Below are 23,639 nucleotides of genomic sequence, written 5' to 3' on the forward strand. Positions count from 1 at the left end.
ATTTTTAAGCGCATATATATATATATATATATATATATATATATATATATATATATATATATATATATATATATATATATATATATATATATATATATATATATATATATATATATATATATATATATATATTATGACTTCCGTTTCTACTGTATGACACCACTGCTCTTGGTAACACAAGGTTCTGGTGCTCCTTCTATAGCCTCTCTATGCCACAAATGGAATAATACTACGCAAGTTTGCTGACGTATATTTTTAGTAAATTTACTCCTTGAATGTTACTTTGAGTGTACACATATTAGGCCTGATATATGAATTTTCCTCTGATCATATTGTGGTACAGAAAAATGAATGGAAAAGTTGGAGGACTTCAGCCGAAGCCTGCACGAGAGAACAAGAAGAAGAGAAGTTGGACTGTTATTATTAAGGACTTTTACAGAAGTGACTGATTGCCACCAAGTTAATCGCTCAACCAATTAGGTTGCGAAAGAAGAAAGGGACGAGTATGATACAAGAATTATGAAGACAACTATTTGAAAAGAGTGTATGACTTGACGGGCACCAAGGACATCGTTGTTCATAGTAGGCCTAGGTAGGCTAAAATTATCTCTTCCTTGTTGACGTTGAGTCCAAAACTGTAGGACATAAGGTACCGCAGGACAGGCCGTAGGCTAGTATTTTAATTACTGCATTTTGTAGTATGTTCTTCCCCAGCCCTTACCTTTACCCAAATCCTGTACCTAAGGGAGGTAACGAGACTGTCACATAGTAAATTTACCAAAGAAAAATTTTGACACTGGAAGATCGCCCAACCTAGGCCCAATCTAGCCCATTTGTAGGAAGGCCTCGGTGCCCACTCAAATTCGTGAAGCCCGAAAGACGAAAGGGTATTTCTAACGAAGAACTCTGCCAGTACTATTACCTTGGAAATTGATTTTTTCTATACTTTAAAAAGTATACCATAGTTTAACCAGACCACTGAGCTGATTAACAGCTCTCCGAGAGAGGGCTGGCCCCAAGGGTGAGACTTATTTTACGTGGCTAAGAACCAGTTGGTTACCTAGCAACGGGACCTACAGCTTATTGTGGAATCCGAAGGTTTTTTCGACACTTTTAGGGCTTCTGATACTGGCGGTGCATTTGTTTGTTGTCGGCCAAATGGAATGTCCCTTCGCCGTGTTTAGTATTGGCCCAGGGGGTGCAGTACCCATACATTAACAAGTTATTGCACTTGCCAGGCGGGATATGAACTGTTCAGAATAGACGTACCTGTGCTCTGTCTTGTGAAGATCACGTATGGAAACCCCTTGTTGGATGGACTTTAGGGGTTAATTACAGGTTAATTATATTCGCGCAACAAAAATTGAAGGTAAATCCATAATTAGCAACCAAAAAACTGTAGAAAAAGTCATGTTAGAAGGGAATCGCCACCGCGGAGCTACTACTTAGATCTACCCCACATTATACCGAGAAATTAATTTTTATCACCAGAAATAAATTCCTCTTATTCTTCATTGGCCGTCAGAGATTCAAACGTGTGGCCAGCAGAGTCTTAGCTGAGGAATTCCTATACTTCAGCGCTGCTGATGAAGGAGGTAGTGTTGTTTATTGTCAGTCAGTCATTATTAACCTCAAATCAACCCAACATGGTTGGGCACCCTTTGGGAACGCAGGGTTTTGGAAACCTATCATGAAAGGAACTGTAGTGCTGACCTAACCTAACCTAATCTAGCAGCCCGTGTTGCTTAGTCGGGGGCCAGAGCCCGCAAAACCCCAGTGAAGGAAACTCCACTTTTTATCAAAAGCGCCCCGACAACACTGCGCATGCGCAATAGCACTTCATCATACAACTTCTGAGGTTAATTACAGTCGACTGACAAAAAATAAGGTGAAGTCTTAACAAACAACCAAAATACTCTAGGAAAAATCAATTTCTGAAGTAATACCCGATGCGGAGCTCTGGCTTGGTTCTACCGATGAAATAGGATAGTCCAAGTACAAGTGTGACTGAAATAAGAATAGCCTGTTCTAAGTGAAACAACAATTACAATGCAAAATCAGTGTTAGGGAGGCCAGAAGAAACTATAGGCCTAGGTTAATTAGTGAAATGTAAAAAAAACTAGAAAATCTGCTTGATAGGATTAGGCTCTAACAGTGCCTCTTAATGGAAGGTTATTCCATGTTTCCGATGTTTAATATTACTTGAGGGGGGTGTCCAGGAGGGGCGAAACCCCCAGCCAGGTCAGGGAACAGCGCCCTAATGTAGGTTAGGAAGGTAAAATCTGGTTACGTGAAGATACAGCGTCCTAGGAAAGGTTAGGGTAATCCCACAGTTTTGGGGTCCAAATTCACTGCATTACGTAAAGTCAAAATCAGCACGCAGATTTATTGAATATTTACTGTATTGAATCGTGGAAAACAATGAAAAAATGAGCAGTTTATGTGCTTAAGGAAGCAGAGATTGTAAAGAAACAGAAAGAGAATAAATGTTAATGTAAATAAAAAAAAAATACATCGTAGGGGATACGGACCCATAGGATTTTGAGAAATTCGTAAATCTCTGCTTCTGTAAGCAGGTAAACTGCTCATTTTTTCAGATTTATCAAAAAGTGGCTGCTGAAGAGAAAGAGCCTGTGCCAGGTTCCTACCTGGTTCCTAAGCCCCCACTCCACAAACACAGTTGCAGGCACACTACACTATTCGCATTAGATGCAGATTTTTATTCCCATTGTTTTCTTTACAGTCTCTGCTTCTGTAAGCAGATAAACTGCTCATATTTTAGCAAGTATACTTGTTTGCAGAGCTGTTGAAAGAAGAAATTGAAAATAGAAAAGAAAACTTAAACAAACACACACAAGGGAGCAGTGAATTTAGACTCCTAAACTGTAGGATTACCAAGGTTAGGTTTGTTTTCATTTGCAGAACCTTGTTCCCTTAATTCTCCTCGCCCCAACAAATTTATAAGTGAAAGGTGCATTTAATACTGTTAAAATGAAAATCATAGCTGTCCTAAAGTAAGTGACAAGAACATTTAGGCTATGCAGTGAAATGAGTGTAAAGGGAGGGTAGAAGAAGGGATTATAATAAACCCAAAGTTAAAACTAGAAAATCTGTTTTAACTTGTAAAGCTTTGCCCTAGGCTAGTTAGTCTAGGCTAGTTGTCAAGTGTTTGTGGAATGACCACTTAGGAATCAGGATCAGTCCTTGCAATGCATAGACTAGGCAGGGTCTAGGCTAGAGTACTTGCATGTGAAATATTACTAGGGCAGTCTACTCTTTTCCTGGTAATTCTAAGGAAGAGCTACACCTGGAGATATCATTTAGCTTACTAGTGAAATTTATTGACTGAACAATATAGAAAAATTTGTGTAGCCTATGCTGTGGTACTGGTGACATAATTTGAGAAATTTACCAGAATAAAGTGAACAATTACTGCCTATTGCTTAGCTATTTATGTTCATCCCCAAGGGGCATGCACTAAACAAGGCACCTTGCAAAGCATTTCTACATAAAAGCCTAAACGAAAGATGGTAAATTTCTCATTATTTTGGTACACTTTTCATGTTATCCCACCCGTACTCCATCTTATACACCATTTTGTATAATGTTCAGTCAAAAATTTCATTAATAGACGATATTTTTTTGTGAAGCTCTTCTTAGAATTAGGATTATCCTTGTTTTCCAATCAATTAGGCTAGTTAGTCTAGGTAATGTGTTTATTCAATAAGACAAGCTTGATTTGTCAAAAGTTCTCATGGACATTTTCATACCCAGTAAATTTTCCAGATTAGAAATATGATATTCTTATGTTTTAGTGTGTGTTTTAAACGTTCTAAAGTTAATGTTGGTAGCAAAGTAGTAGTTTTAGAGCAATGAACCCTCATATACCTATAATTATGGGAGACCACAGATGGAAACTGAGTTTTGGATGGAGGAAAACACAAACAAGTTATTTGGGTTTATTATAACCTAACCTCAGTCCTTACCTGGCTGGGGAGGTTTTGCTCCCCCTCAGATCCTCCCCACTCAGCCAAACTTAGGTGACTGTAAATTAAGATAAATAATAGGGTTGTAACCTAACCTAATGTAGTGCACCATTTTTAACCTGGCTTTGGAAGCTTTGTCCCCACCCACTGTAAATTAAAATAAATAATAGGGTTGTGATTTAACCTAGCCTAATGAACCTAGGACACTAGGTCCTTAGCTAGTAGGAGGCTACAATACCTAACCTAACTTAGGGTATTGTAAATATTGGAGGGAATCTTAAGACAATTATAGTAGGGTGGTCCCAACACTTACTTAAGCAATGGTTAGCTAACAAATCAAACTTCCATGCTGGAAGGTGTGAACCCTCAAGGGAAGAACCTTTATAATTACTTACAGAATACACTAATTACACTTATGTATACCCCTTCACTTTTGGAACTTCCAACAAATGGTTATAATACAATAATGGTCCATCTGCCTAGTATGCTAGAGGTGAATTGTGCTTCGGGCAGGCCAAGGAAATAGGAAGCACTAAAAGTTCCTGAAGAAAAATAATAGCCTTTCCTTCTGGAGCATAAAATTTTTGTGTGAAATTTTGCAATACAGTTGAAATAATCTAGGTAACAATTTCACAACTTTATCACAGGAACCATGACTAACAACAGAAGCTGGTTTGTTCCTGCTTAAATACAAACTTGTATTTTATAAAGGATAATCTTTCAGTGCAAGCTGAAACGGTCATTGAACTTGTTAACGCTGTGGTTAACTGGTGGTTGGGGGTGTGAAGGGGAAAGACCCTACACTCATTGGCTGTGTTAACTACCTTGTGATATTAACCAACTCACCCCCTTAACCACCAGTAAATGTCCTTGTTACCCAGCTCAGCAACCCTTCCAGCTTGCACTGAGGTTACTTGTATATATACAAGGCTTTGTTTTGTATACCAAGGAAAAAATACAAATTATTTTAAGAATTTGTTATTTTTATAGGTATACATACCCAAAGTCTTTCATCATATTTCACATCGCAACCACGTAGCTTTGTTCCTGATGCTAAAGGAAAACGTTTCTGCTAACGGGGTGAAGAGTATTCTCCCCACTCATTTCCCTCTGCTACCATTTAAGTACCTTGTTACTAAATTTCAGTACCAGTTTTGCTAGCATGACTGAGGAGTACTCCCACTTTAATAGGTTCTGGTTTATATACCTAAGAAAATTACAGATTAATATGAAAATTTGTTCAGGGTACTTAATTGGTAGTTAAGGAAAGTTTCAATGACAACAGGTTCCAGGTCATGCTTGAGAACACTTGTCAGTTCTGGTTTGTATACCACGGAAAAATACAAATGACTTTTGAAACTGGAAATTTTTTACATTATCCATCATGTTAGTACATGTTTATGTTCTATTCGTTGCATACCTTGGCATTAGAACTTCCATTTCTTTTACAGTAATTTTTCACATTCTTTCTCTTATACTTCTTAGGTATTTTGTTGGTAGTAAATGTGGACTGGTTTAAGACAAGTAGGTCATGAATCAGGAATATTGTGTGTTGCGCTCTAATGTAACCTTGCGAATTTGTACTTATTGTTATGTACTTCTTTATAATCTTTCAATGGGATATTTGTTTTTTATTTTACTATACAGGTAGATGAAACATCGTAAGAAATGGACAATAATGATGATGAATCAAACTCCAGACCTCAGAAGAGGAAGAAAACTGTTAAGGAAGACCTATCCATGGGCCCAACAATGAATGTAAGTTGCTGTATATTTTTACTATTATGTTCAGATGTGAATTGATTGCAAGTTACTGAACCTCTAAATGTTCAGATATAAACTAATGTGCTCATAGCGTTTTGAAAATTTTCAAGCAACATGATGGAAATTAACCCTTAAACACCTACTGGACGTATCATACGTCGACTAAAATTGTCAGTTGGATGCCAAGTGGACATACCGTACGTCGACTACAAAAAATTTCAACCTTCGGTCAATTTTGACTCAACCGAAATGGTCGAAAAACGCAATTGTAAGCTAAAACTCTTACATTCTAGTAATATTCAATCATGTACCTTCATTTTGCAACAAATTGGAAGTCTCTAGCACAATATTTCGATTTATGGTGAATTTTTGAAAAAAACTTTTCCTTACGCCCGCTGCAACTCGGCCGAAAATTTCAGAAATTCTTTTGTCATTTTGTCGTAATTTTTGCACTGTTTTATATGAGCCGTTACATAAAGTTTTATATATGAAAATGTGCGCAATTTCATGTAAAATACAGAAAATACAACCCATGGTTGTAGCTTTTATCAGTTTGGGAATATTTTTACATAAACCACGATAACTGCCAAAATTTCAACCTTCGGTCAACTTTGACTCGACCGAAATGGTAAAAAAACGCAATTGTAAGCTAAAAATCTTACATTCTAGTAATATTCAATCATTTACCTTCATTTTGCAACAAATTGGAAGTCGCTAGCACAATATTTCGATTTATGGTGAATTTTTGAAAAAAACTTTTTCCTTACGTCTGCGCCAGAAATACTTTCGTCCCATTGTCGTAATGTTTGCACCATTTTATATTAGTCGTTACATAAAGTTTTATATATGGAAATGTGCGCAATTTCATGTAGAATACAACAGAAAATAACTCATGGTTGTAGCTTTTATCAGTTTTGAAATATTTTCATATAAATCACGAAAACTGCCAAAATTTCAACCTTCGGTCAACTTTAACTTTCGAGCGAAATGGTAAAAAACGCAATTATAAGCTAAAAATCTTACATTCTAGTAATATTCAATCATGTATCTTCATTTTGCAACAAACTGGAAGTCTCTAGCACAATATTTCGATTTATGGTGAATTTCTGAAAAAAACACTTTTTCCTTACGCTCTGCGCCGGATAACTTCGGCCTAACATCTCAGAAATTCTTTCGTCACGTTGTCGTAATGTTTGCATCGTTTTACATTAGTCGTTACATAAACTTTTATATATGAAAATGTGCGCAATTTCATGTAGAATACAACAGAAAATAGCTCATGGTTGTAGCTTTTATCAGTTTTGAAATATTTTCACATAAATCACGATAACTGCCAAAATTTCAACCTTCGGTCAACTTTAACTCGACCAAATGGTCGAAAAACACAGTTGTAAGCTAAAACTCTTACATTCTAGTAATATTCAATCATTTATCTTCATTTTGCAATAAATTGGAAGTCTAGCACAATATTTCGATTTATGGTGAATTTTTTAAAAAAACATTTTCCTTACATCCGCGCGGTAACTCGGCCGAACATCTCAGAAATTCTTTCGTCACATCGTAATATTTGCACCGTTTTATATTAGTCGTTACATAAAGTTTTATATATGAAAATGTGCGCAATTTCATGTAAAATACAACAAAAAATAGCTCATGGTTGTAGCTTTTATCAGTTTTGAAATATTTTTATATAAATCATGATAAATAGAAAAAATTTGACTTTCGGTCAACTTTAACTCGACCGAAATGGTAAAAAACTGCAATTGTAAGCTAAAACACTTACAGTCTAGTAATATTCAATCAATTAGCTTCATTTTTCAACAAACGGGAAGTCTCTAGCACAATATTTTGATTTATGGTGAATTTTTAAAAAAAACATTTTTTTACGTCTGCGCGTTACGAATTCATGCATCATTTTGTGATAATATTTTCATTGTGTTGCTTTGATCGTTTTACAATTTGTTATATACCAAAATCATTGCAATTTAGTGTACAATACAAAGAAAAACAAAATAACCCGTTAGCTTTAACCGTTTTGCTCACAGCACGATTTGTATAAAATTATATATGAAAAATTTTTTTTGCGTTGTCATATATTTCAATATTTATATATGATATTTTTTTTTCATTTCCGATGGTTGCATACTAAACTTCAGGCAATGACAAAAAAATGAGCCAAAAATGAACTCTTAATCTTGAAAACTAAGCATGCTGTGATTTTTTTAAAAAAACTTTTTTTCCGCTTCGTCGCTAACTCCTGAACGCCGCCGGCATACGGGAGACGTTTTTGTAAATAGAGGCTCGGCGTTTAAGGGTTAATGTATTTGAATGATACCCATGAATTTTCTTACAAGCTTGGTTAAAGATGCTTGAAACTCTGTTCAGTAATACCTCAGTTTTCCAGTTCTCCTTTATCTGGAACTCAACGTTATCCAACAGCACCAGACCAGGGGCCAAAAATATATACTATACAGTAATCTCTCAATTATCCGGATCTTCTTTACCATACACTTGACATTATATGACACACCAGGACCAGTGACCAAGGACCAGAGATACAGTATGTATGAATTTCAAAAAGTCTGAAAAAACCACTCTCCAATGGTTAGCCGAAGGAAAGTGTTGGTAGCACTGCTTACACTCATAAAGAGACTAAGAAGGATTTTCGGGGTGGCGGAGGCGTGGAGAAGTTTTCACGGTGGTGTGAGGTCGGATGGCTGGGCTCCATGGGAGAGGAGGGGCAGTAAGGCTTTGTACAGGAACCCATTAGAGAAAGGGTTGTTTGGAAGGTGGGTGGAGTAGGGAAGTAGTTTTCCTGGCTCAAGGCCACCACTATTATTTAGTTATGCCTGCACAGTTGGCCTGTTTAGAGAAAACCTGCACAGCTTTTTATTTTGCTGAGCCTCTGGCCAAACAGCTGTGCATCCACACTTTGTTAATGTAGGGAGGCAACTTTTTGGCTCAGTTCGCTTTCTGCCTCTGGACAGATAGTATGTACCAGCCAAGAACAGAGAATTGGGTTTTGTTAAATATAAAAGTGTTTATACCTCAACTGATGATGTATTGGATTTACTTGTTTTTCAATAATTGGTATGGATGTCAGAATAATATATATATAATTGTTCCTACATGATATACAAACCCTCAGTCCTTTACATTAGGAATTACTTCCAGTGAAGCTGGAAACGGCTGTTTAACTTTCAGACAAGGTGGTTAGGCAGTTAACTTCCATCCAGTAAACGGGAGTCCACCCTCCCGGATGTAAACATTCCAATTTTCTTTCGACCGTCATGCTGTGCAGACGTATTTGGTAGCACTGCCCTGATTGCTGTTACGCTGTTTTTCCTGGTGGGATCTATCTTGCTTTTTATTGTGTTGTGTATTTTTCAATAACGCAAACCTGTGAATCATAATCCTGCACGGGAAGCCGTCACCCCCCAGCATGTGTGCCCTGGGGTTGGCTGCAAGGGTTGTACCCATGTTGATTCTCCCTGCAATGTTGACCCTCATGCCCTCTGTACCACTTGCAGGGGAGGGCATGACTGTAATCCTAACATGACCTGTGCTGATTGTTGCTCTTGGTTGCCTGCGCAGTGGGCGAAGTTTACTGGGAGGAAACCATATAGGAGGAAGGCTGCCAAGGCATCATCTGAAGGATATACGCCTCTGACTACGCCCTTGGTGGCTAGCCCTTCTTCCTCATTTCTCCCCCCTGGTAAACTTCCGCTTCTGGCTGTCTCTCCTTTGGGAGAGATCTCGTCTTCATCATCTTCACTCACTTCGTCGGGTGAAGATCGTCGGGAGGGGGGAGATAAAGATGACCCCTTCCTGGGGCCTCTGTTGTTCCGAGGGGGGAAATTTTTCCCTTAGAGCAAGATGGGTCTCTCTCCCTCCACTCAGCTGACTTTTGCTTCTTCAGGTTTGGTGGCTGAGCATCGTGAGGCAATTGAGCTCCAGGAGGCGTGGATTTCCTTGGGACTCTTAGGCTCTCAATCTGTGCAGGGTATCTTGGAGCACCTGAGGCGTTACCCGGTGGTCACGCATGCTGCTGCCACCCCGATTATGACCACAGTGACCATGATAGCTTTCGATGAGGTCCCCTCCATGGTATCGACCCACTTTCTGACCTTGACAACTCCGGCGGTGTTGGACCAGACGGCTATTCATGCTCCGGCACCACAGCTTGTCCCTGCCCCCAGCTCTACCTGTGGTCCAGACTGCTCCTGTTCCTGTTGTGCCTCCTTTGTTGATTGCTCCTGCTGCCCCAGCTGTTCCTGTGGTCACTGTCGACCTGGCCGCTTTTGCTGTGCCTCCTACCCCAGCTGGCCTGGTTGCTCCTGTTGCCACACCTTCTGCCCAGGCCACTCCTGCTGCTCTTGCTGCCTTGGCTGCCCCATCTGTTCCTGTGGTTTCTGCTGCTCCCTCTTGGATGGGGGACCTGGCTGCCATCCTGAAGAAGATGTTGAAGAAGAGGTCTCGTAAGGTGTCATTGTCGTCATCATCTGCTGCCGCTTCCCCTTCTACTGAGGCTCATCAGTCAAAGAAGAAGAAAGCTGCCTCTCCCCCCCCTTAAGAAGTCCTGCCTTGGGACTTCGAAGGGGCTGCCTCCCTCCACAGGGGAGGCAGTGGATCTCTCGTTGGCTCTTCCTGGCCCTCGGGCTCGGGATCCGGTTCGCATGCCCCGGTGGGGTCTCATGTTTTGGAAGCCTTGGGCCAGCGGGTCTCCCTGGCCCTTGCTCCCGATGCCAGTTCGAAGAAGTCCACTTCTAAGATTGGTACTGTGCCTGTCTCTTCCCAAGTTTCTTTGAGCACTTGAGAGGAGAGTGTGCCCGTTGATTGTTCTGTACGAGGTTCGGGAATATCAGGTGCTCGGCTGAACCGAGTCATGCCAAGTGCTCAGGATTCCGCAGAATCTCGGGCACCCCAAACCAGCACTGGCCATTCCACTCCCCAGTCTGGTTCAGGCACAGGTCAACCTGGTGTCTCGGACCTGAGGGTCCAAGCACCCGGAGATGCAGAGAGGAGGTCCCCTGTTCAGCCGTCTTCTCAGGAAGTTTTGACCTCAAAGACTGGGGCAGGTCTTGATGGCACAAGTTCATGCCAAGCAGTTCCTGAGCACTCGACTCCGGCCAGCCCTCAATCACATTCGCGTGATCTGCCTCACTCGCTGGAGGGGGTGCTCAGGTGAACCTCTCCACTCTCCTCAGGACAGCGCTTTGCCAAGGCGTAAGCACTCTTCTAGACCTATGCTGCCATCACCACCATGGGTTGGTGACTGCCCACGGCCTGCCTCTCCTGCCAGTTCTTCTGGCAGGACAGGTAGGAGTGCTTGATCCTGTCCCCTCAACCTCCTGGGGTTTTACCAGGAGGCACAAGTTCTTTTTGGAGTCCAGCTGTGAGGGCCTACTCCCTGGGCTCGGTTCTCGAACCGGCTTGGTCATACGCCTGAGTGGTCAAGGAAGGATCCCAGGGGTCTGCCAAGGTTCTCCCTCCTGCAGGGAGAGTAGGTCAGGAGGACCAGACCCTGGAAGGACTCTAGGGTCCTCTTCCTCAGGATGCGGACACCCCCGAGATACAGAGGACCTTTGCAGAGATCATTGTGCTGATCCATCAGCACAATGATCTTGGGGAAGGGACCACAGCCTCTTCTGTGGATCATCCTTCGTGCCTCGAATCCTTTTGGGGTCCCAAGAAGGAACCAAAGGCTTCAGTGGGGCTACCTTGGTCCGTGCTTGCCAAGCGGTTACTTGACCAAGTGAATAACCTTGTCTCTGGGCAAGAAAATTCCCTTTGGTTGAACTGCTTGGACAGGCTTCTTCCCCCTCCTCTGCCTCGACAGAAGCAATCATACACGCCCACAGAGGAGTCTTTGCCGACTAAGCAGGTTGACCCGGACCTGGTTTGTCTAGGCCTGGGTCTCCCACTGCAGCACCTTGATGTGGAAGGGGCTCCCTTTTGCATCAAGAGGCAGCGAACCTGGAGGCCACTGCAGTGGCAGCCCTCCAGGCAGTCTCCTGGTTGGATCTGTAGTCATTCACAGTTTCCAAGGTTGCCACTTCCTCAGGTGTGATCATTCCTGGAGAAGACTCCGTGTTCAGGAGACTGTGCCAGTCTGGAGGTAGAACCATTTCCTACCTTGCCCACCAGACAGCAAACCTGTGGACAAACCTGGTGCTGAAGAGGAGGGACACTGTCCTGAATCGGATCTCCAGGTCTGTAGGTTCTAAGTTGACATTGACCCTTAGGAACGGACCGTTGCTAGGTTCTGCCTCTCTCTACCCCAGAGAGTTGGTAGACTCTGTGGTGGACAAGAGACGTGCCGAAGACAGTGACTGCCTTGTCCACCAGGCATTGGCCAAGACCTCCAGGTCTTTGCAGTCCACTGGGTCAGGCTAGCACTTCCTTGGCCCCTAAGAAGACCCAGGCTTTGAAGGGTGCTCGTGGGAACACCCAGCCTTCTTCTTCCGCTGCCGAGAAAGGCGCACAATCGCATCCCTTTCAACCTTCTTTCCAGCCTGGAAAAGGGGGCAAGGGGAAGAAGAAGGAGGGAGGATGCTAGGGGTGGCATTTCCCTCCAGCTGCTGCCATTGGTTTGGGGGGAGTGCCTGTCGAGCCATTCGGCAACATGGCAGCAACAAGGAGCTGAGACCTGGGTAGTGGATGTCTTTCAGGAGGGATATCTACTTGCCTTCAAGTCTTGGTCACCTCTCACCAACAACCGGGTCCATCTCCTCACCTATGTTCCCGGCTCGCCGAAGGATCTTGTACTCAAGAAAGAGGTGTAAGTGATGCTGAAGAAGGGCGCTGTAGAAGTCATGTTGGATCAGTCCCCAGGCTTTTACAGCCACATCTCTCTCGTAGAGAAAGCCTGTGGGGTTGGAGACCGGTCATAGACCTCTCTCCCCTGAACTGATTCTTTCGCCAGACTCAGTTCATGATGGAAACAGCATGACTCATGCTGACGGTGGACTTGAAGGATGCGTATTTCCAAATACCCATCCATCCGTCCTCTCTAAGTACCTTCGCTTTATCCTCGTGGAAATGGTGTTCCAGTTCTGGGTACTGTGTTTCAGGCTCTCTACCGCTTCCCGGGTGTTCATGCGAGTATTTACCCTTGTGTCAACTTGGGCCCATTCGCATGGGATACATCTTTTAAGGTATCTCGATGACTGGCTCTTCCTGGCGAGTGCCCACTAGCAGTTGCCACAGGACAGGGATCGGCTTCTAGGGTTCGTAGTAAATCTTGAGAAGTCTGATCTCATCCCCAAGCAGAGGATAAATTACCTGGGCATGCTGATAGATACGGTAGCAGCAAGAGTCTTTCCCTCAGACTCTCATATCAGCAGCTGTTTCTGTCATGACAGGAGAAGCCAGCTCAACAATGGCAAGTCATCATTGGTCACCTGTTGGTGTTGGAGAAGCTGGTCCCTCATGGTCGGCTTCACCTTCGTTCTCTCCAATGGAGAATGAATGAGGACTGTTCCCAGTCTTGAGACCCTCAATCCTTTCCCATTCCTCTTTCAGAGGAAGTGAGACAGGATTTAGATTGATGGACAGATGACGGGAACCTCTTAATAGGAGTATCCCTGCATACTCCCTCTCCGACATGCTTCTATTCACAGATGCATCGACCGAGGGATGGGGCACACACCTGGAGGAGTTACTGAGTTCGGGGGTGTGGAACCGAGACAACAAGCGCCTTCACATCAACATCCTGGAACTCAAGGCAGCCTTCCTAGCCCTCCAAGAGTTTCAGGATCAAGTGATGGGACACTCGATGGTGTTGATGAGCAACAACACCACTGTAGTGGCATATGTCAACAAGTTGACATTGCAGGTGCACAAGTGGGTAGTTGCTCCCCTGATAGAGCTGTCAGCCAGGTACATTCCAGGCAAGAGGAATGTATTGGCAGACAAGTTCAGCTGCCAGAACCAAGTGACAGGGACGGAGCGGTCCATTCACTCAGGCATCACGGAGAGGTGGTTTGACCTGTGGGGGCTTCCTGCCATATATCTGTTTGCCACCCGGCACAAGAGAAAGATTCAAGTCTTCTGCTCCATCTTGCCGGACCAATGGGCCACTGCAGAGGATGCATTCCAACACCCATGGGACAACCTCGGCGTTTACGCCTTCCCTCTGTTTTGTCTGATTCTCAAAGTGCTCAGCAGGGTGTTGGTCACCCTGAATCTTAGGATGATTATAGTGGCTCCCAGGCCGTTTGGTATCCTGACCTGCTAGCTCTGCTGTCCGAGGCACCGAGAGAGATTCCTCCCTGGCCCAACCTTCTGTGTCAAACACATGTAAGTCAGTACCATCAGGCAGTGCAGTCCCTGTTGTCTTCACAGTTGGAGACTATCCAGTATCACTTGCGAGCGAGAGGCTTTTCTCGCTGCACGGAAACAGAGATGGCTGGATATCTCAGACAGTCCTCTGCAGCGGTTTACCAGGGAAAATGGGCCGTCTTCTGTGGTTGGTGTCATAGACAGGGTCTCTCCAGTCAGAGCTACTATTCAGCAGGTCACGGACTTCCTCGTCTTTCTTCGCCAAGGGAAGCTTCTCTCTGTTTCAGCTGTAAAAGGCTATAGGGCCTTACTTGGCCTAGTCTTGCACCTGAAAGGTGTAGACATCTCCCCTTTGGAGATTTTGCTACTGATGAGAAGCTTCGAAAGGTCTTGCCCTCCCAGGGACCTCAGACCCCCTGCTTGGGACGTGACTCATTTTGAGGAGCTTGACTCATGCACTGTATGAGCCTTTATGAGAGTTGTCAGACAGGGATCTGACCCTCAAGACCATCTTTCTGCTTGCCCTGGCATTGGTGAATTTCATGGACTTTCCTTTGATGTTAAACACTTGAGGGGATGGGGATCAGTTATGCTCAACTTCATCCCAGATTTCGTTGCGAAAACTGAGAACCCATTGGTCCCTGACACCAGGTTCGAGTCCTTCACAATCCCCTCCCCAGAGGACTTTGTTGATAATGATCCAGACAAGATGCTACTTTGTCCTGTTAGGGTGCTGTGGTACTATCTAAAGAGGACTCGACATCTCCGGCCTGGGTGTCAATGACTCTTTGTTAGCACTGGCTCATCCAAGAAAGAAGTGTCCAAGAACACGGTTTTGTTTTGGTTTTGTGAGACAGTCAGGAGGGCGTACTCTGCAGCTGGCAAAGATGACAGTGGTACCTTCCCCCCCAAGAGCTCATGAAGTCAGGGGCATTGGTCCAACCCTCGCATTCTGGAAGACTCTGTCAGTTCCTCAGGCACTGAAAGTGGGGGTGTTGTCATTCTACCTTTGGGACATTGCCCACAAGTCCTTGGACACTTTTTCTTTGGGACCTGTGGTGGTTGCTCAACAAGTTGTGTAGCATACCTGGCTCTTCTATTGGGACAGGTAGCATCTCGCCTAAGGTGTTCGGTTATGGAAATGAGAATGATTGCCTGAGAGACTGGCCTCTCCTCCTCCTTCCTCGTCATCCTCCATTCTCTTCCTTCGAGCAGAGAATTGGATTCTAGGCGACACATGCTAGAACTGGTAGCTGATGCAGGTAAGTCTATGCTTTGAGCATCCATTCTAATTTTCTATCATTAGATTTATGGAAGCAAACCCACTTCTTCCTCTAGCAAGGGGAGGAAGGAGACTCTGACAACAAGACAAACCCAATATTCATATTTGCCTTACTGTCATCAACTTCAACTTTTGGATTCAGCCTAGCCTATTTTCGTATGAGGTTATGTTTCCGTCACTCATTCGAAAAGGCCCAGAGGTCTGACAGTTGATCATGCAGTTCCTATACTCTGATCAGTATGTCAAGAGGCATGGTACTCTTCCTCACTCTATCTACCAGGAAGAGAAACCCAGGTGTGGCGAACTCCAGTCAGTTCAGAGACTCACTCAGATTCCTCCCTCCAACAAGTGAGTCTTCCTAATGTAAAGGACTGGTGGTTTGTATATTGTGTGGAAACAAATCACAAATTTTTTTAAATATTGTAAAACAAGAATAGGCCTATAATGCATCCATTTATGATTATGCATCATATATGTAGTTCATTTTTGAAATGAGAACAAAATAATATTCAAGATGAGAAAAACAGTTTTAGACTATGTATGTTTATTCATTGCTCACATCCCATGTAAGCCAGTTTTGAAATGAGATTAGACTAATAAACACACAAGTGATACGAAGGAGCAGTGGTACACTATGGATGTTCACTCGTTGTAACACATCATAAGAAAGTCATTCTTAAAATGAAATCAGATTAGTAGTAAGCATTGTAATGAAATAGGAAAACAATATTAGGCTTATACATATCAACTTTGAAATGACAAACAATTACTATAGCAACTCAATTAACACAATTATCTTGCCATGGAACTCTTCCTTCATTCATAGAATATTCAGTAAACATTATGAAAGTCCTTGGGGCCAAATTTAAACTCTCAACAAGTTCACCTGGGAATATTGAATTAGTTTTTTCAACCACTCTTACACTGGACGTCTTACTTGACGTTTATGAATTTTTTTTGTGATACCAGCAAGCCAATTACAGCCAGAGCATCGTGTGTTGAGTCCATGGCTGCTATGGAGGACTGAGGAAGAAGGGAAGAAGACTGTATCATTAGTGGCGAAGGTGTGCCTTCACAGGCCGACTGTGCAGGCATAATTGTGCAGGTATAACTGAACGTTAATGGCAGCCTCTAGAAATGGTGGGAATGCAGTGTTGGATGGGTAGGAAGGGTTTTGTTTTTTATGCTTATGCTTTTTCCTCATTTGGTTAAAGGGGAAGCTTCACTCATCATTGAGCTTCATGTGCACTAGATGTGCAGGTGTCTAACCTTGGTTAGCTCAAAATTTAATGATTACAAAAGAGGAAGGCCCCATCTTCATCTCCCAAATAAAAAAATCAAAGATTATCATCAATAGACAGTATAATAAAAAGAGCATTAGAAGGTCCACAAATGATTTAAAGTCAGTTGTAGTTGATGTTGAGATGCATCATGCTTCCCAGCTTGTAGCAACAAATAATGCTGAAAGCAAGAAAAATGGTAACACTCCAAAGATGTCAACACCTCCAATATCCAGTACATCTTCTAATAATTGTAAACAGTTTTAACAATTTAATGGGAAAACCTAATAGAGAGTCTCCCAGAAAGTGTAAATCTTAATTTTCTTGAAAATACTTCACTGAAATTGTCAAGGTGTGAGGGATAAATATGAAGAGCTAAAATTATTTATTCATAAATACTCTCCCATAATTATGTCTACAGGAAAGTAAACTTGATAATGACACTCCTTGCCCCAGGGAATGTTTAAGCTATAGGACTCCCTACGACCAACAAATGGGTGTCATGGTGGAAGTCTCACTCATTTATGTCTGCCGTGATATCCCCCAAATACCTATGTAGTACTCATCTGCAGGCAGTGGCTACACCAACTGAAATAGGCAGGAAATATACAATTTGCTTTATACTTTCCTCCAAACTGTAATGTTTAATATGATGATATGATCGAGGTGATTCATCAGGTCCCTTGACCATTCCTCCTACTTGGTAATATGAATATTAGACATCCTTTGTGGGGTGATGTTTAGCCAACACAAAGGGTAATCTTTTATCATCACTTATAGAAAATGAGGATATGGGACTCTTTAGTACAGGTGAAGCCCACTCTCTTTCATATTCAGACAGGTACACTTTTCGACCTTTCAGTTATAAGTTCGGATTGTGTTATTGATTTTGAGTGGAGAACACTAGATTATTGGCATTCAAGTTTTCAGGGCTCGTCTAGAGCAAGACTGAGGTAGATGACCCAGAGTGAAAATATGAAAGGCTCACAAAGTACTCAGCTTCTTAAAACTAATTTATTCTACAACGAAACCCCAACCATATAAAAATAGATGAAATTTTGGCCCCTTCACAACACTAGGAGACCAAAAGAAACAAAAATACACATATATACAAACAAACACAAAATGTAAGCAATGAAATTTTACCAAGGAAAATTACCACTTCCGACCCACATGCACACACTCCAGCACACATCGGTTCCCTTTAACTACTTAATCAAATCAAGAAAACAGTTGATATAAATATATACCCAGTGTTTTCTTGCCCTTCACAACATTACGGACTAAATACAAACTGGAGAACAAGTCAACAAACATAATAATATACAGTACCCACATGTCATACCTTGCCCTTTACAACACCAGGGACGTCAATAAATCAGTACACTGACAAACAGATACATATACATAAATCATACCATGCCTTTACAACATCAGGGATTATATATAGCAGGATAAATTAATACTGATACTACATATACATATATCAATACCTTGCCTTTTACAGCATCAGGGACTAAATACAAACAACAAAATATGCATATCAAAATAGCCACCTCAAATAATAAGCACATATATCATAAGAACATACAACAGAATATGTACAGCACGACATTCACATCAAACAACAAGCTTGTATATCATTACAATCAATCAAAACAAAAAAAAGGTATCAGTCAATATCAACAGCATATATCACACCTTGCCCCTTACAACATTAGGGCTCTCAATACCTGCAAGTCAATCAACATGAAGAATATTACCTGCCTATGGGCACAATTCCTTCACCAGGTTAAAAAAACACCAGGTTAAAAAAACAATAGAAGAGCCTTTAGGTAATTCTGATTACAGTGTATGAATCATCAGCCTTCAGCTGTACACTCCCTGCTTAACACCTACTGTCAGTAAACAGAAGGCTCTTCCTCATAGAAGTCTCATCTTCCACTTTTCCACTACTGTATATGTCTGTGGTAAAGTACCAAAATGTCAACCTTCTTGATCACTTTTCACAACAAATGGAGACTGCCCATACTGCCTCACAGCCTTAACCACCCAAAGAGGCAAACTTTCGAGGGCAAACTCCAAAAAGGGTACCATAAAGGGGTAGCATAGAAGTTATTTCTTGAGGTTACCACAAGGGGGAAAAGTTGGTCCACCAGCCTAGCCCTCATTCACTTGGCAAAAGACAAGAACAAAAAAACAGTTTATAGTACTACATACAGCTAAAAACAAAAATAAATAAACAAAAAATACATTTCAACACGACAAAATCTGACTTTTTTTCGTATAAACCAGAAAGAGAAAAAAAGAAAATTATCATATTCCCCCTTACCAGAGAAGGTAAACTTCTTTACCCTTCTCCTATTAGAAACCTTCCTTTGCAATCCATTCATACTCTGGAATTGGGCCCTGACTGTGGGTCCATGGTTTCTGTATCCCACACTCAGTTTCATTCTCTCTCTCTTGTAGTTCTGGACTCGGACCGCTCAGACTTTCTGGACTTGAGGTTGATTCTATCTCCTCAGTACCCGACAACACACTCAACATCTGTTCCACACTTTCTTCCATCACTCTCATCCCCCAATCCAGATTATTGGGAATCCCCCCAACCACATGTCCATTCACTCCCAACTCTTCCTCATTCACACTTACACCCACACTCACCTTCTCCACCTCTTCTCTCAGTGGAAAATCACATATACTGTAGGTACCCTTAGTACCTTTCAAATCCAACTCTGTCAAATTATCCCTTCCTTCAGCTGTGGTCTTAGCAGCTATTAAACTGATTCCTGCAGGATCCCAGACAAACCTGTCAAAACCACACCATTTTTTAGTACTCTCCCCAAACAACCTAGCAAAAATATTCTCCCCAGTTCCATTTTCTGACTCCTCCATAGATTTTTCCTTTTTTGTACCTTTTTTCCTCTTTGTAACCATTACTACTTACTTATCTCTCCAGAAATGATCTTCTTCTTCTTCTTCTTCTTCTTCTTCTTCTTCTTCTTCTTCTTCTTCTTCTTCTTCTTCTTCTTCTTCTTCTTCTTCTTCTACAACTTCCCTACTTTTCTCTTGCTAAGATTTCTACTATCGGATGGATTTTTAAATACAGGCGGTTTTAAATATTCCGTTCTTGCGCCAGCGTTGTAACCCGAAAATCGTTCGCGAAAATCGTCAAAAATCATAAGAAAACCTTACTTTTCTGGGTGCATTGAAAATGACGTAAACTGCATTATTATTGAGTTTTACATCAAAAACCTTCAAATTATGATTATTCTGCCGTTTTGGGGCCAAATTTCTTCCGTCGGATCGGCGACTCGAACATACGTCGTAAGCCGGAAATAATTTCTGATGAATATATTTGAAAAGCGCAACCTCGAACGCCGTAAGTTCGTAAACCAGGGACTGCCTGTATTCGGAGGGTTCTCTCCACCTCTTCAGCTGACTATGATGTGCTCAGATTTCCTCCTTTTCTCCTTCTTCATTTTCATACTCCAGCACATAACTCAACCCATTTGACCACACCCTTTTCACCACTTATGGTCCTTCATATTTCTTGCATCTTACTCAGTGTTAGTCTTCCCTTCTCAGCTACTTCTTTCAATACCTTATCCCCCACCTTATAGCTCTTGAATCTTTCATTTGCTTGCCTCCACATTTCCTGCTCCTCTTCACTTAGACCTAACCTTGCTTTCACAAACCTCTCATAATTCATCTCATATTCACTTGGAGACATGCCAGTGCTTTTATGTACAGACACATTATACACTGCCACTGCCTTACCCAACCATAAGTCCCATTCATTCTCTCTCTTAGTCATCATTCGTAACAGCTCACCGAAAGTCCTAACAGTTCTCTCTGCTAATCCATTAGCACTAGGCATGTATGGAGTCGTCAGTACATGCTCTATACCCCATGCTCTCAACAGTTGTTCAAATGGTCTTCCAACAAACTCGGGCCCATTGTCACTCGACATTTGCACAGGCTTTCGTACACACGCAGGCAACAAAATTGCACCTGACCAGCCTCGCTACATTCGCACTCTTCTTATTCTTCACAGGTACACAACTCACAAACACAAACTTACTTTTTTGATCTACCATCACTACTGCTCCCACATTTCCTCCTGCAGTTAGCGGGAGAGAAACACAATCAGTTGCCACCAACTCACTGCTCTTTCCTACTCAACCTCAGTACAAGCGGGCTCGCATATACTCTCTGATACTTTCCTCTCTGACACTCCTCACACATAGTCACCATGTCTGCATAAATTCTCCTCAAATATGGATAAAACATTCTCTGTTTCATACACTCAACCAACTTATATCTTTCCATGTGGCCGTATCTATCGTGTACTAACTTACACATTCCTACAGTATCACTGATCGAAAAAACGGGCATATACACCAACTCACCCAACCACTCTCTCGAAAAGCTCTCTACTCCTTCACAGAAAACAAACCTATCAGCAAATGTTTTATAGTCACTTAAGACTGAAGGCCATAACCATAGCGGCACTCCACAAGACTGAAGGCCATAACCATAGCGGCACTCCACAAGACTGAAGGCCATAACCATAGCGGCACTCCACTCTTTGCACAACTTCTCAACTCACTCACAGAGGAATACCCTTGCTGCATTTTTTAACATCCTCCAAAGTCAGCAAGTCACTGCCACTCATACTGACTTCTACCACACCCTCATCTTTACTCTGACTCATATCAGCCAATCCCACAAATGTAGCCATACAGACCCTCTCATTCTGCATCTTTGCTACTACTAAGTGATCATGAAAGCCTACCTATTCAGAGACCACCAAGATGGTTACTTGAAAAAGCAGACGAAGAAATTCGAGGAGCCAAGAGATATACAAACCAATGCAGATGAATTTCAAAGTGTAGATGATGCTATTAACTTTCTCAGTGGAACATTGTACAGCAGGAATTAGTCTATCCCCAAAACTACAGTACTGTACTATGTTGACAGCGACCTGTTCCTTGGTGGTCATCAGAACTAACTGCCTTGCATCAGGCTGCAAGAAGGGCACTGACTTGATGTGGCAGACATCACATAGAAGAAAATATAATCTTCTGTAAGAAATGCTGAGCACAGTGCTTCATGCAATGAAAACTGTAAGAAATGCTGAGCACAGTGCTTCATGCAATGAAAACTGTAAGAAATGCTTAGCACAGTGCTTCATGCAATGAAAACTGTAAGAAATGCTGAGCACAGTGCTTCATGCAATGAAAACTGTAAGAAATGTTGAGCACCGTGCTTCATGCAGTTGAAGCAGCTATGGTTAATTCATGGTCATCTTTTGTTTCCTCAGTCAACAGTTGAACCCCACTATCTGCTGTTTGGAGGAAAGTAAGAAAAGTAGCAGCAGATATACTTGTACATCAAATCCACTTCCTACTTTTAAAGTGAATGGTCAATACATGACAAGTGAATCTGAAGTGAGTAATGCCCATGCTGAACATTTTTTCAGTAGATGATGTAAATCTGAAGTTGCTCCAGGACACCAGCTTAGATATGCAGAAGAACAGAAATTACTCGATTTTACAGCAGAAAGTGAGTTTGCTTCAGGTCTGGCAACTTTGTAATGATATAGCCCCAGGCCCTGACGAGCATTTCATGTGAAATGATAAAGCATGCATATATAAACACTAAGTTGTTTATGTTAAGTATAATTAATAGAATATGGCATGATACCAGTTACCCTACAATTTGAGAATTATCCTTTTTTTAGCTTTCATAAAGCCTGGAAAAGATCAATTTTTAGCAGCCAATTACCGACCAATTGCTCCGACAGCCTGTTTATGTAAGATTATGGAGAAGATGGTAAACATGACCAGCATGGTACTTAGAGAAGAGAGATTTTATCACCTATCCAATGTGGTTTCCTTAGAATGCGCTCAACCAGTGATGTGATCTGTTGTGAGTCCTCCATATAGGAAGCATTTGCATCCAACCAGCATCATGTGAAAATTTTTTTTTTTTTTTTTTTTTACCTCAAAAAGGCATATGACACCGCTTAGAGGCATGGTGTATTTAAAACTATGCATGAATCAGGTTTGAGAGAATTGCCTTTTTCATCCAGGTATTTTTGGTGTTTTGATTTTTCCAAGTCAGAGTAGGCAATACCTTGTCTCAAAGAAAATGCTAGCAAGGAGTTCCCCAAGGTAATGCACTGAGAATGACATTATTTGCCTTAGCCTTGAATGGGTTATCCTGTTATTCCTCATGACATTTTATTCACACTTTTTACAGATGACCTGTCTATATCATTTGCTGGAAAATGAATGGAAATGATTAAAAGGAAACTTAACTGGTGTTGAATAAGATTATTTCCTCTTGTAAAACTGTTGTTGTACATATACTTTTGTTGTATTCATGGAATGCGTCCAGACCCAGGTACAGTATATATCAAAGGCCAGGGAATCCCATGTGTAGGAGCAACCCAGTTCTTAGGATTAACTTTTGACCATAGGATGACGTGGATTTCTCATAAGAAAGACATAAAAGTTAGTTGTCTGGATGCTTAGAATATAGTATTGAAAGTACTGGCACATGCATCATGGGGTACTGATTGAAATATGCTTTTATAAAACCCTCTTCAAACTTTCAAAACTGAACTATGGGTGTGAAATATATTCATCAGTCACACCAAGTCGTTTAAAGGTTTAAGACTGTACACCATGCTGGAATTAGGTTGATCACAGGTGCTTTTAGAACTTTACCTATTCCAAACCTTCAAGTAGATGCTGGTGAACTACCTTTAGTCCTTCATCATCAGTCTTCCATTGGACAGTGTTGGTACAGATTACAGAGACTCCCCAACTCTATAACCTTTTAGACAGCTAACAACAAAAAGTAATTTAGGTACTATGAGTCAAACCATAGATTGCCACAACCCTATGGAATATAGAGTAAAGCACATTTTGAATAGTTTTCATATTGCCAGGAATAAGGTGCTTTCATTCAAAATAACAACCACACCACCATAGAAGTTACTTGAGATAACATTTTGACATTAGTTTATTGGCA

General features: G+C 41.8%; 1 protein-coding gene across 1 annotated transcript in view; it reads left to right on the forward strand.

Moving 5' to 3' along the window:
• The first annotated feature begins 349 nt into the window (after positions 1-349).
• The window catches only part of LOC136836305 (golgin subfamily A member 4-like), a 520,799-nt gene continuing 497,509 nt past the window's right edge, over positions 350-23,639 (forward strand). The window contains exons 1-2 of the mRNA XM_067100429.1: positions 350-592; positions 5,634-5,744. Coding sequence (XP_066956530.1) covers positions 5,655-5,744 — 90 coding nt within the window. The 5' untranslated portion in view covers positions 350-592; positions 5,634-5,654. The remainder of the gene's footprint in view (positions 593-5,633; positions 5,745-23,639) is intronic.

This window comes from Macrobrachium rosenbergii, chromosome 4 (genome assembly GCF_040412425.1).
Source record: "Macrobrachium rosenbergii isolate ZJJX-2024 chromosome 4, ASM4041242v1, whole genome shotgun sequence".
Lineage (NCBI taxonomy): Eukaryota > Metazoa > Arthropoda > Malacostraca > Decapoda > Palaemonidae > Macrobrachium > Macrobrachium rosenbergii.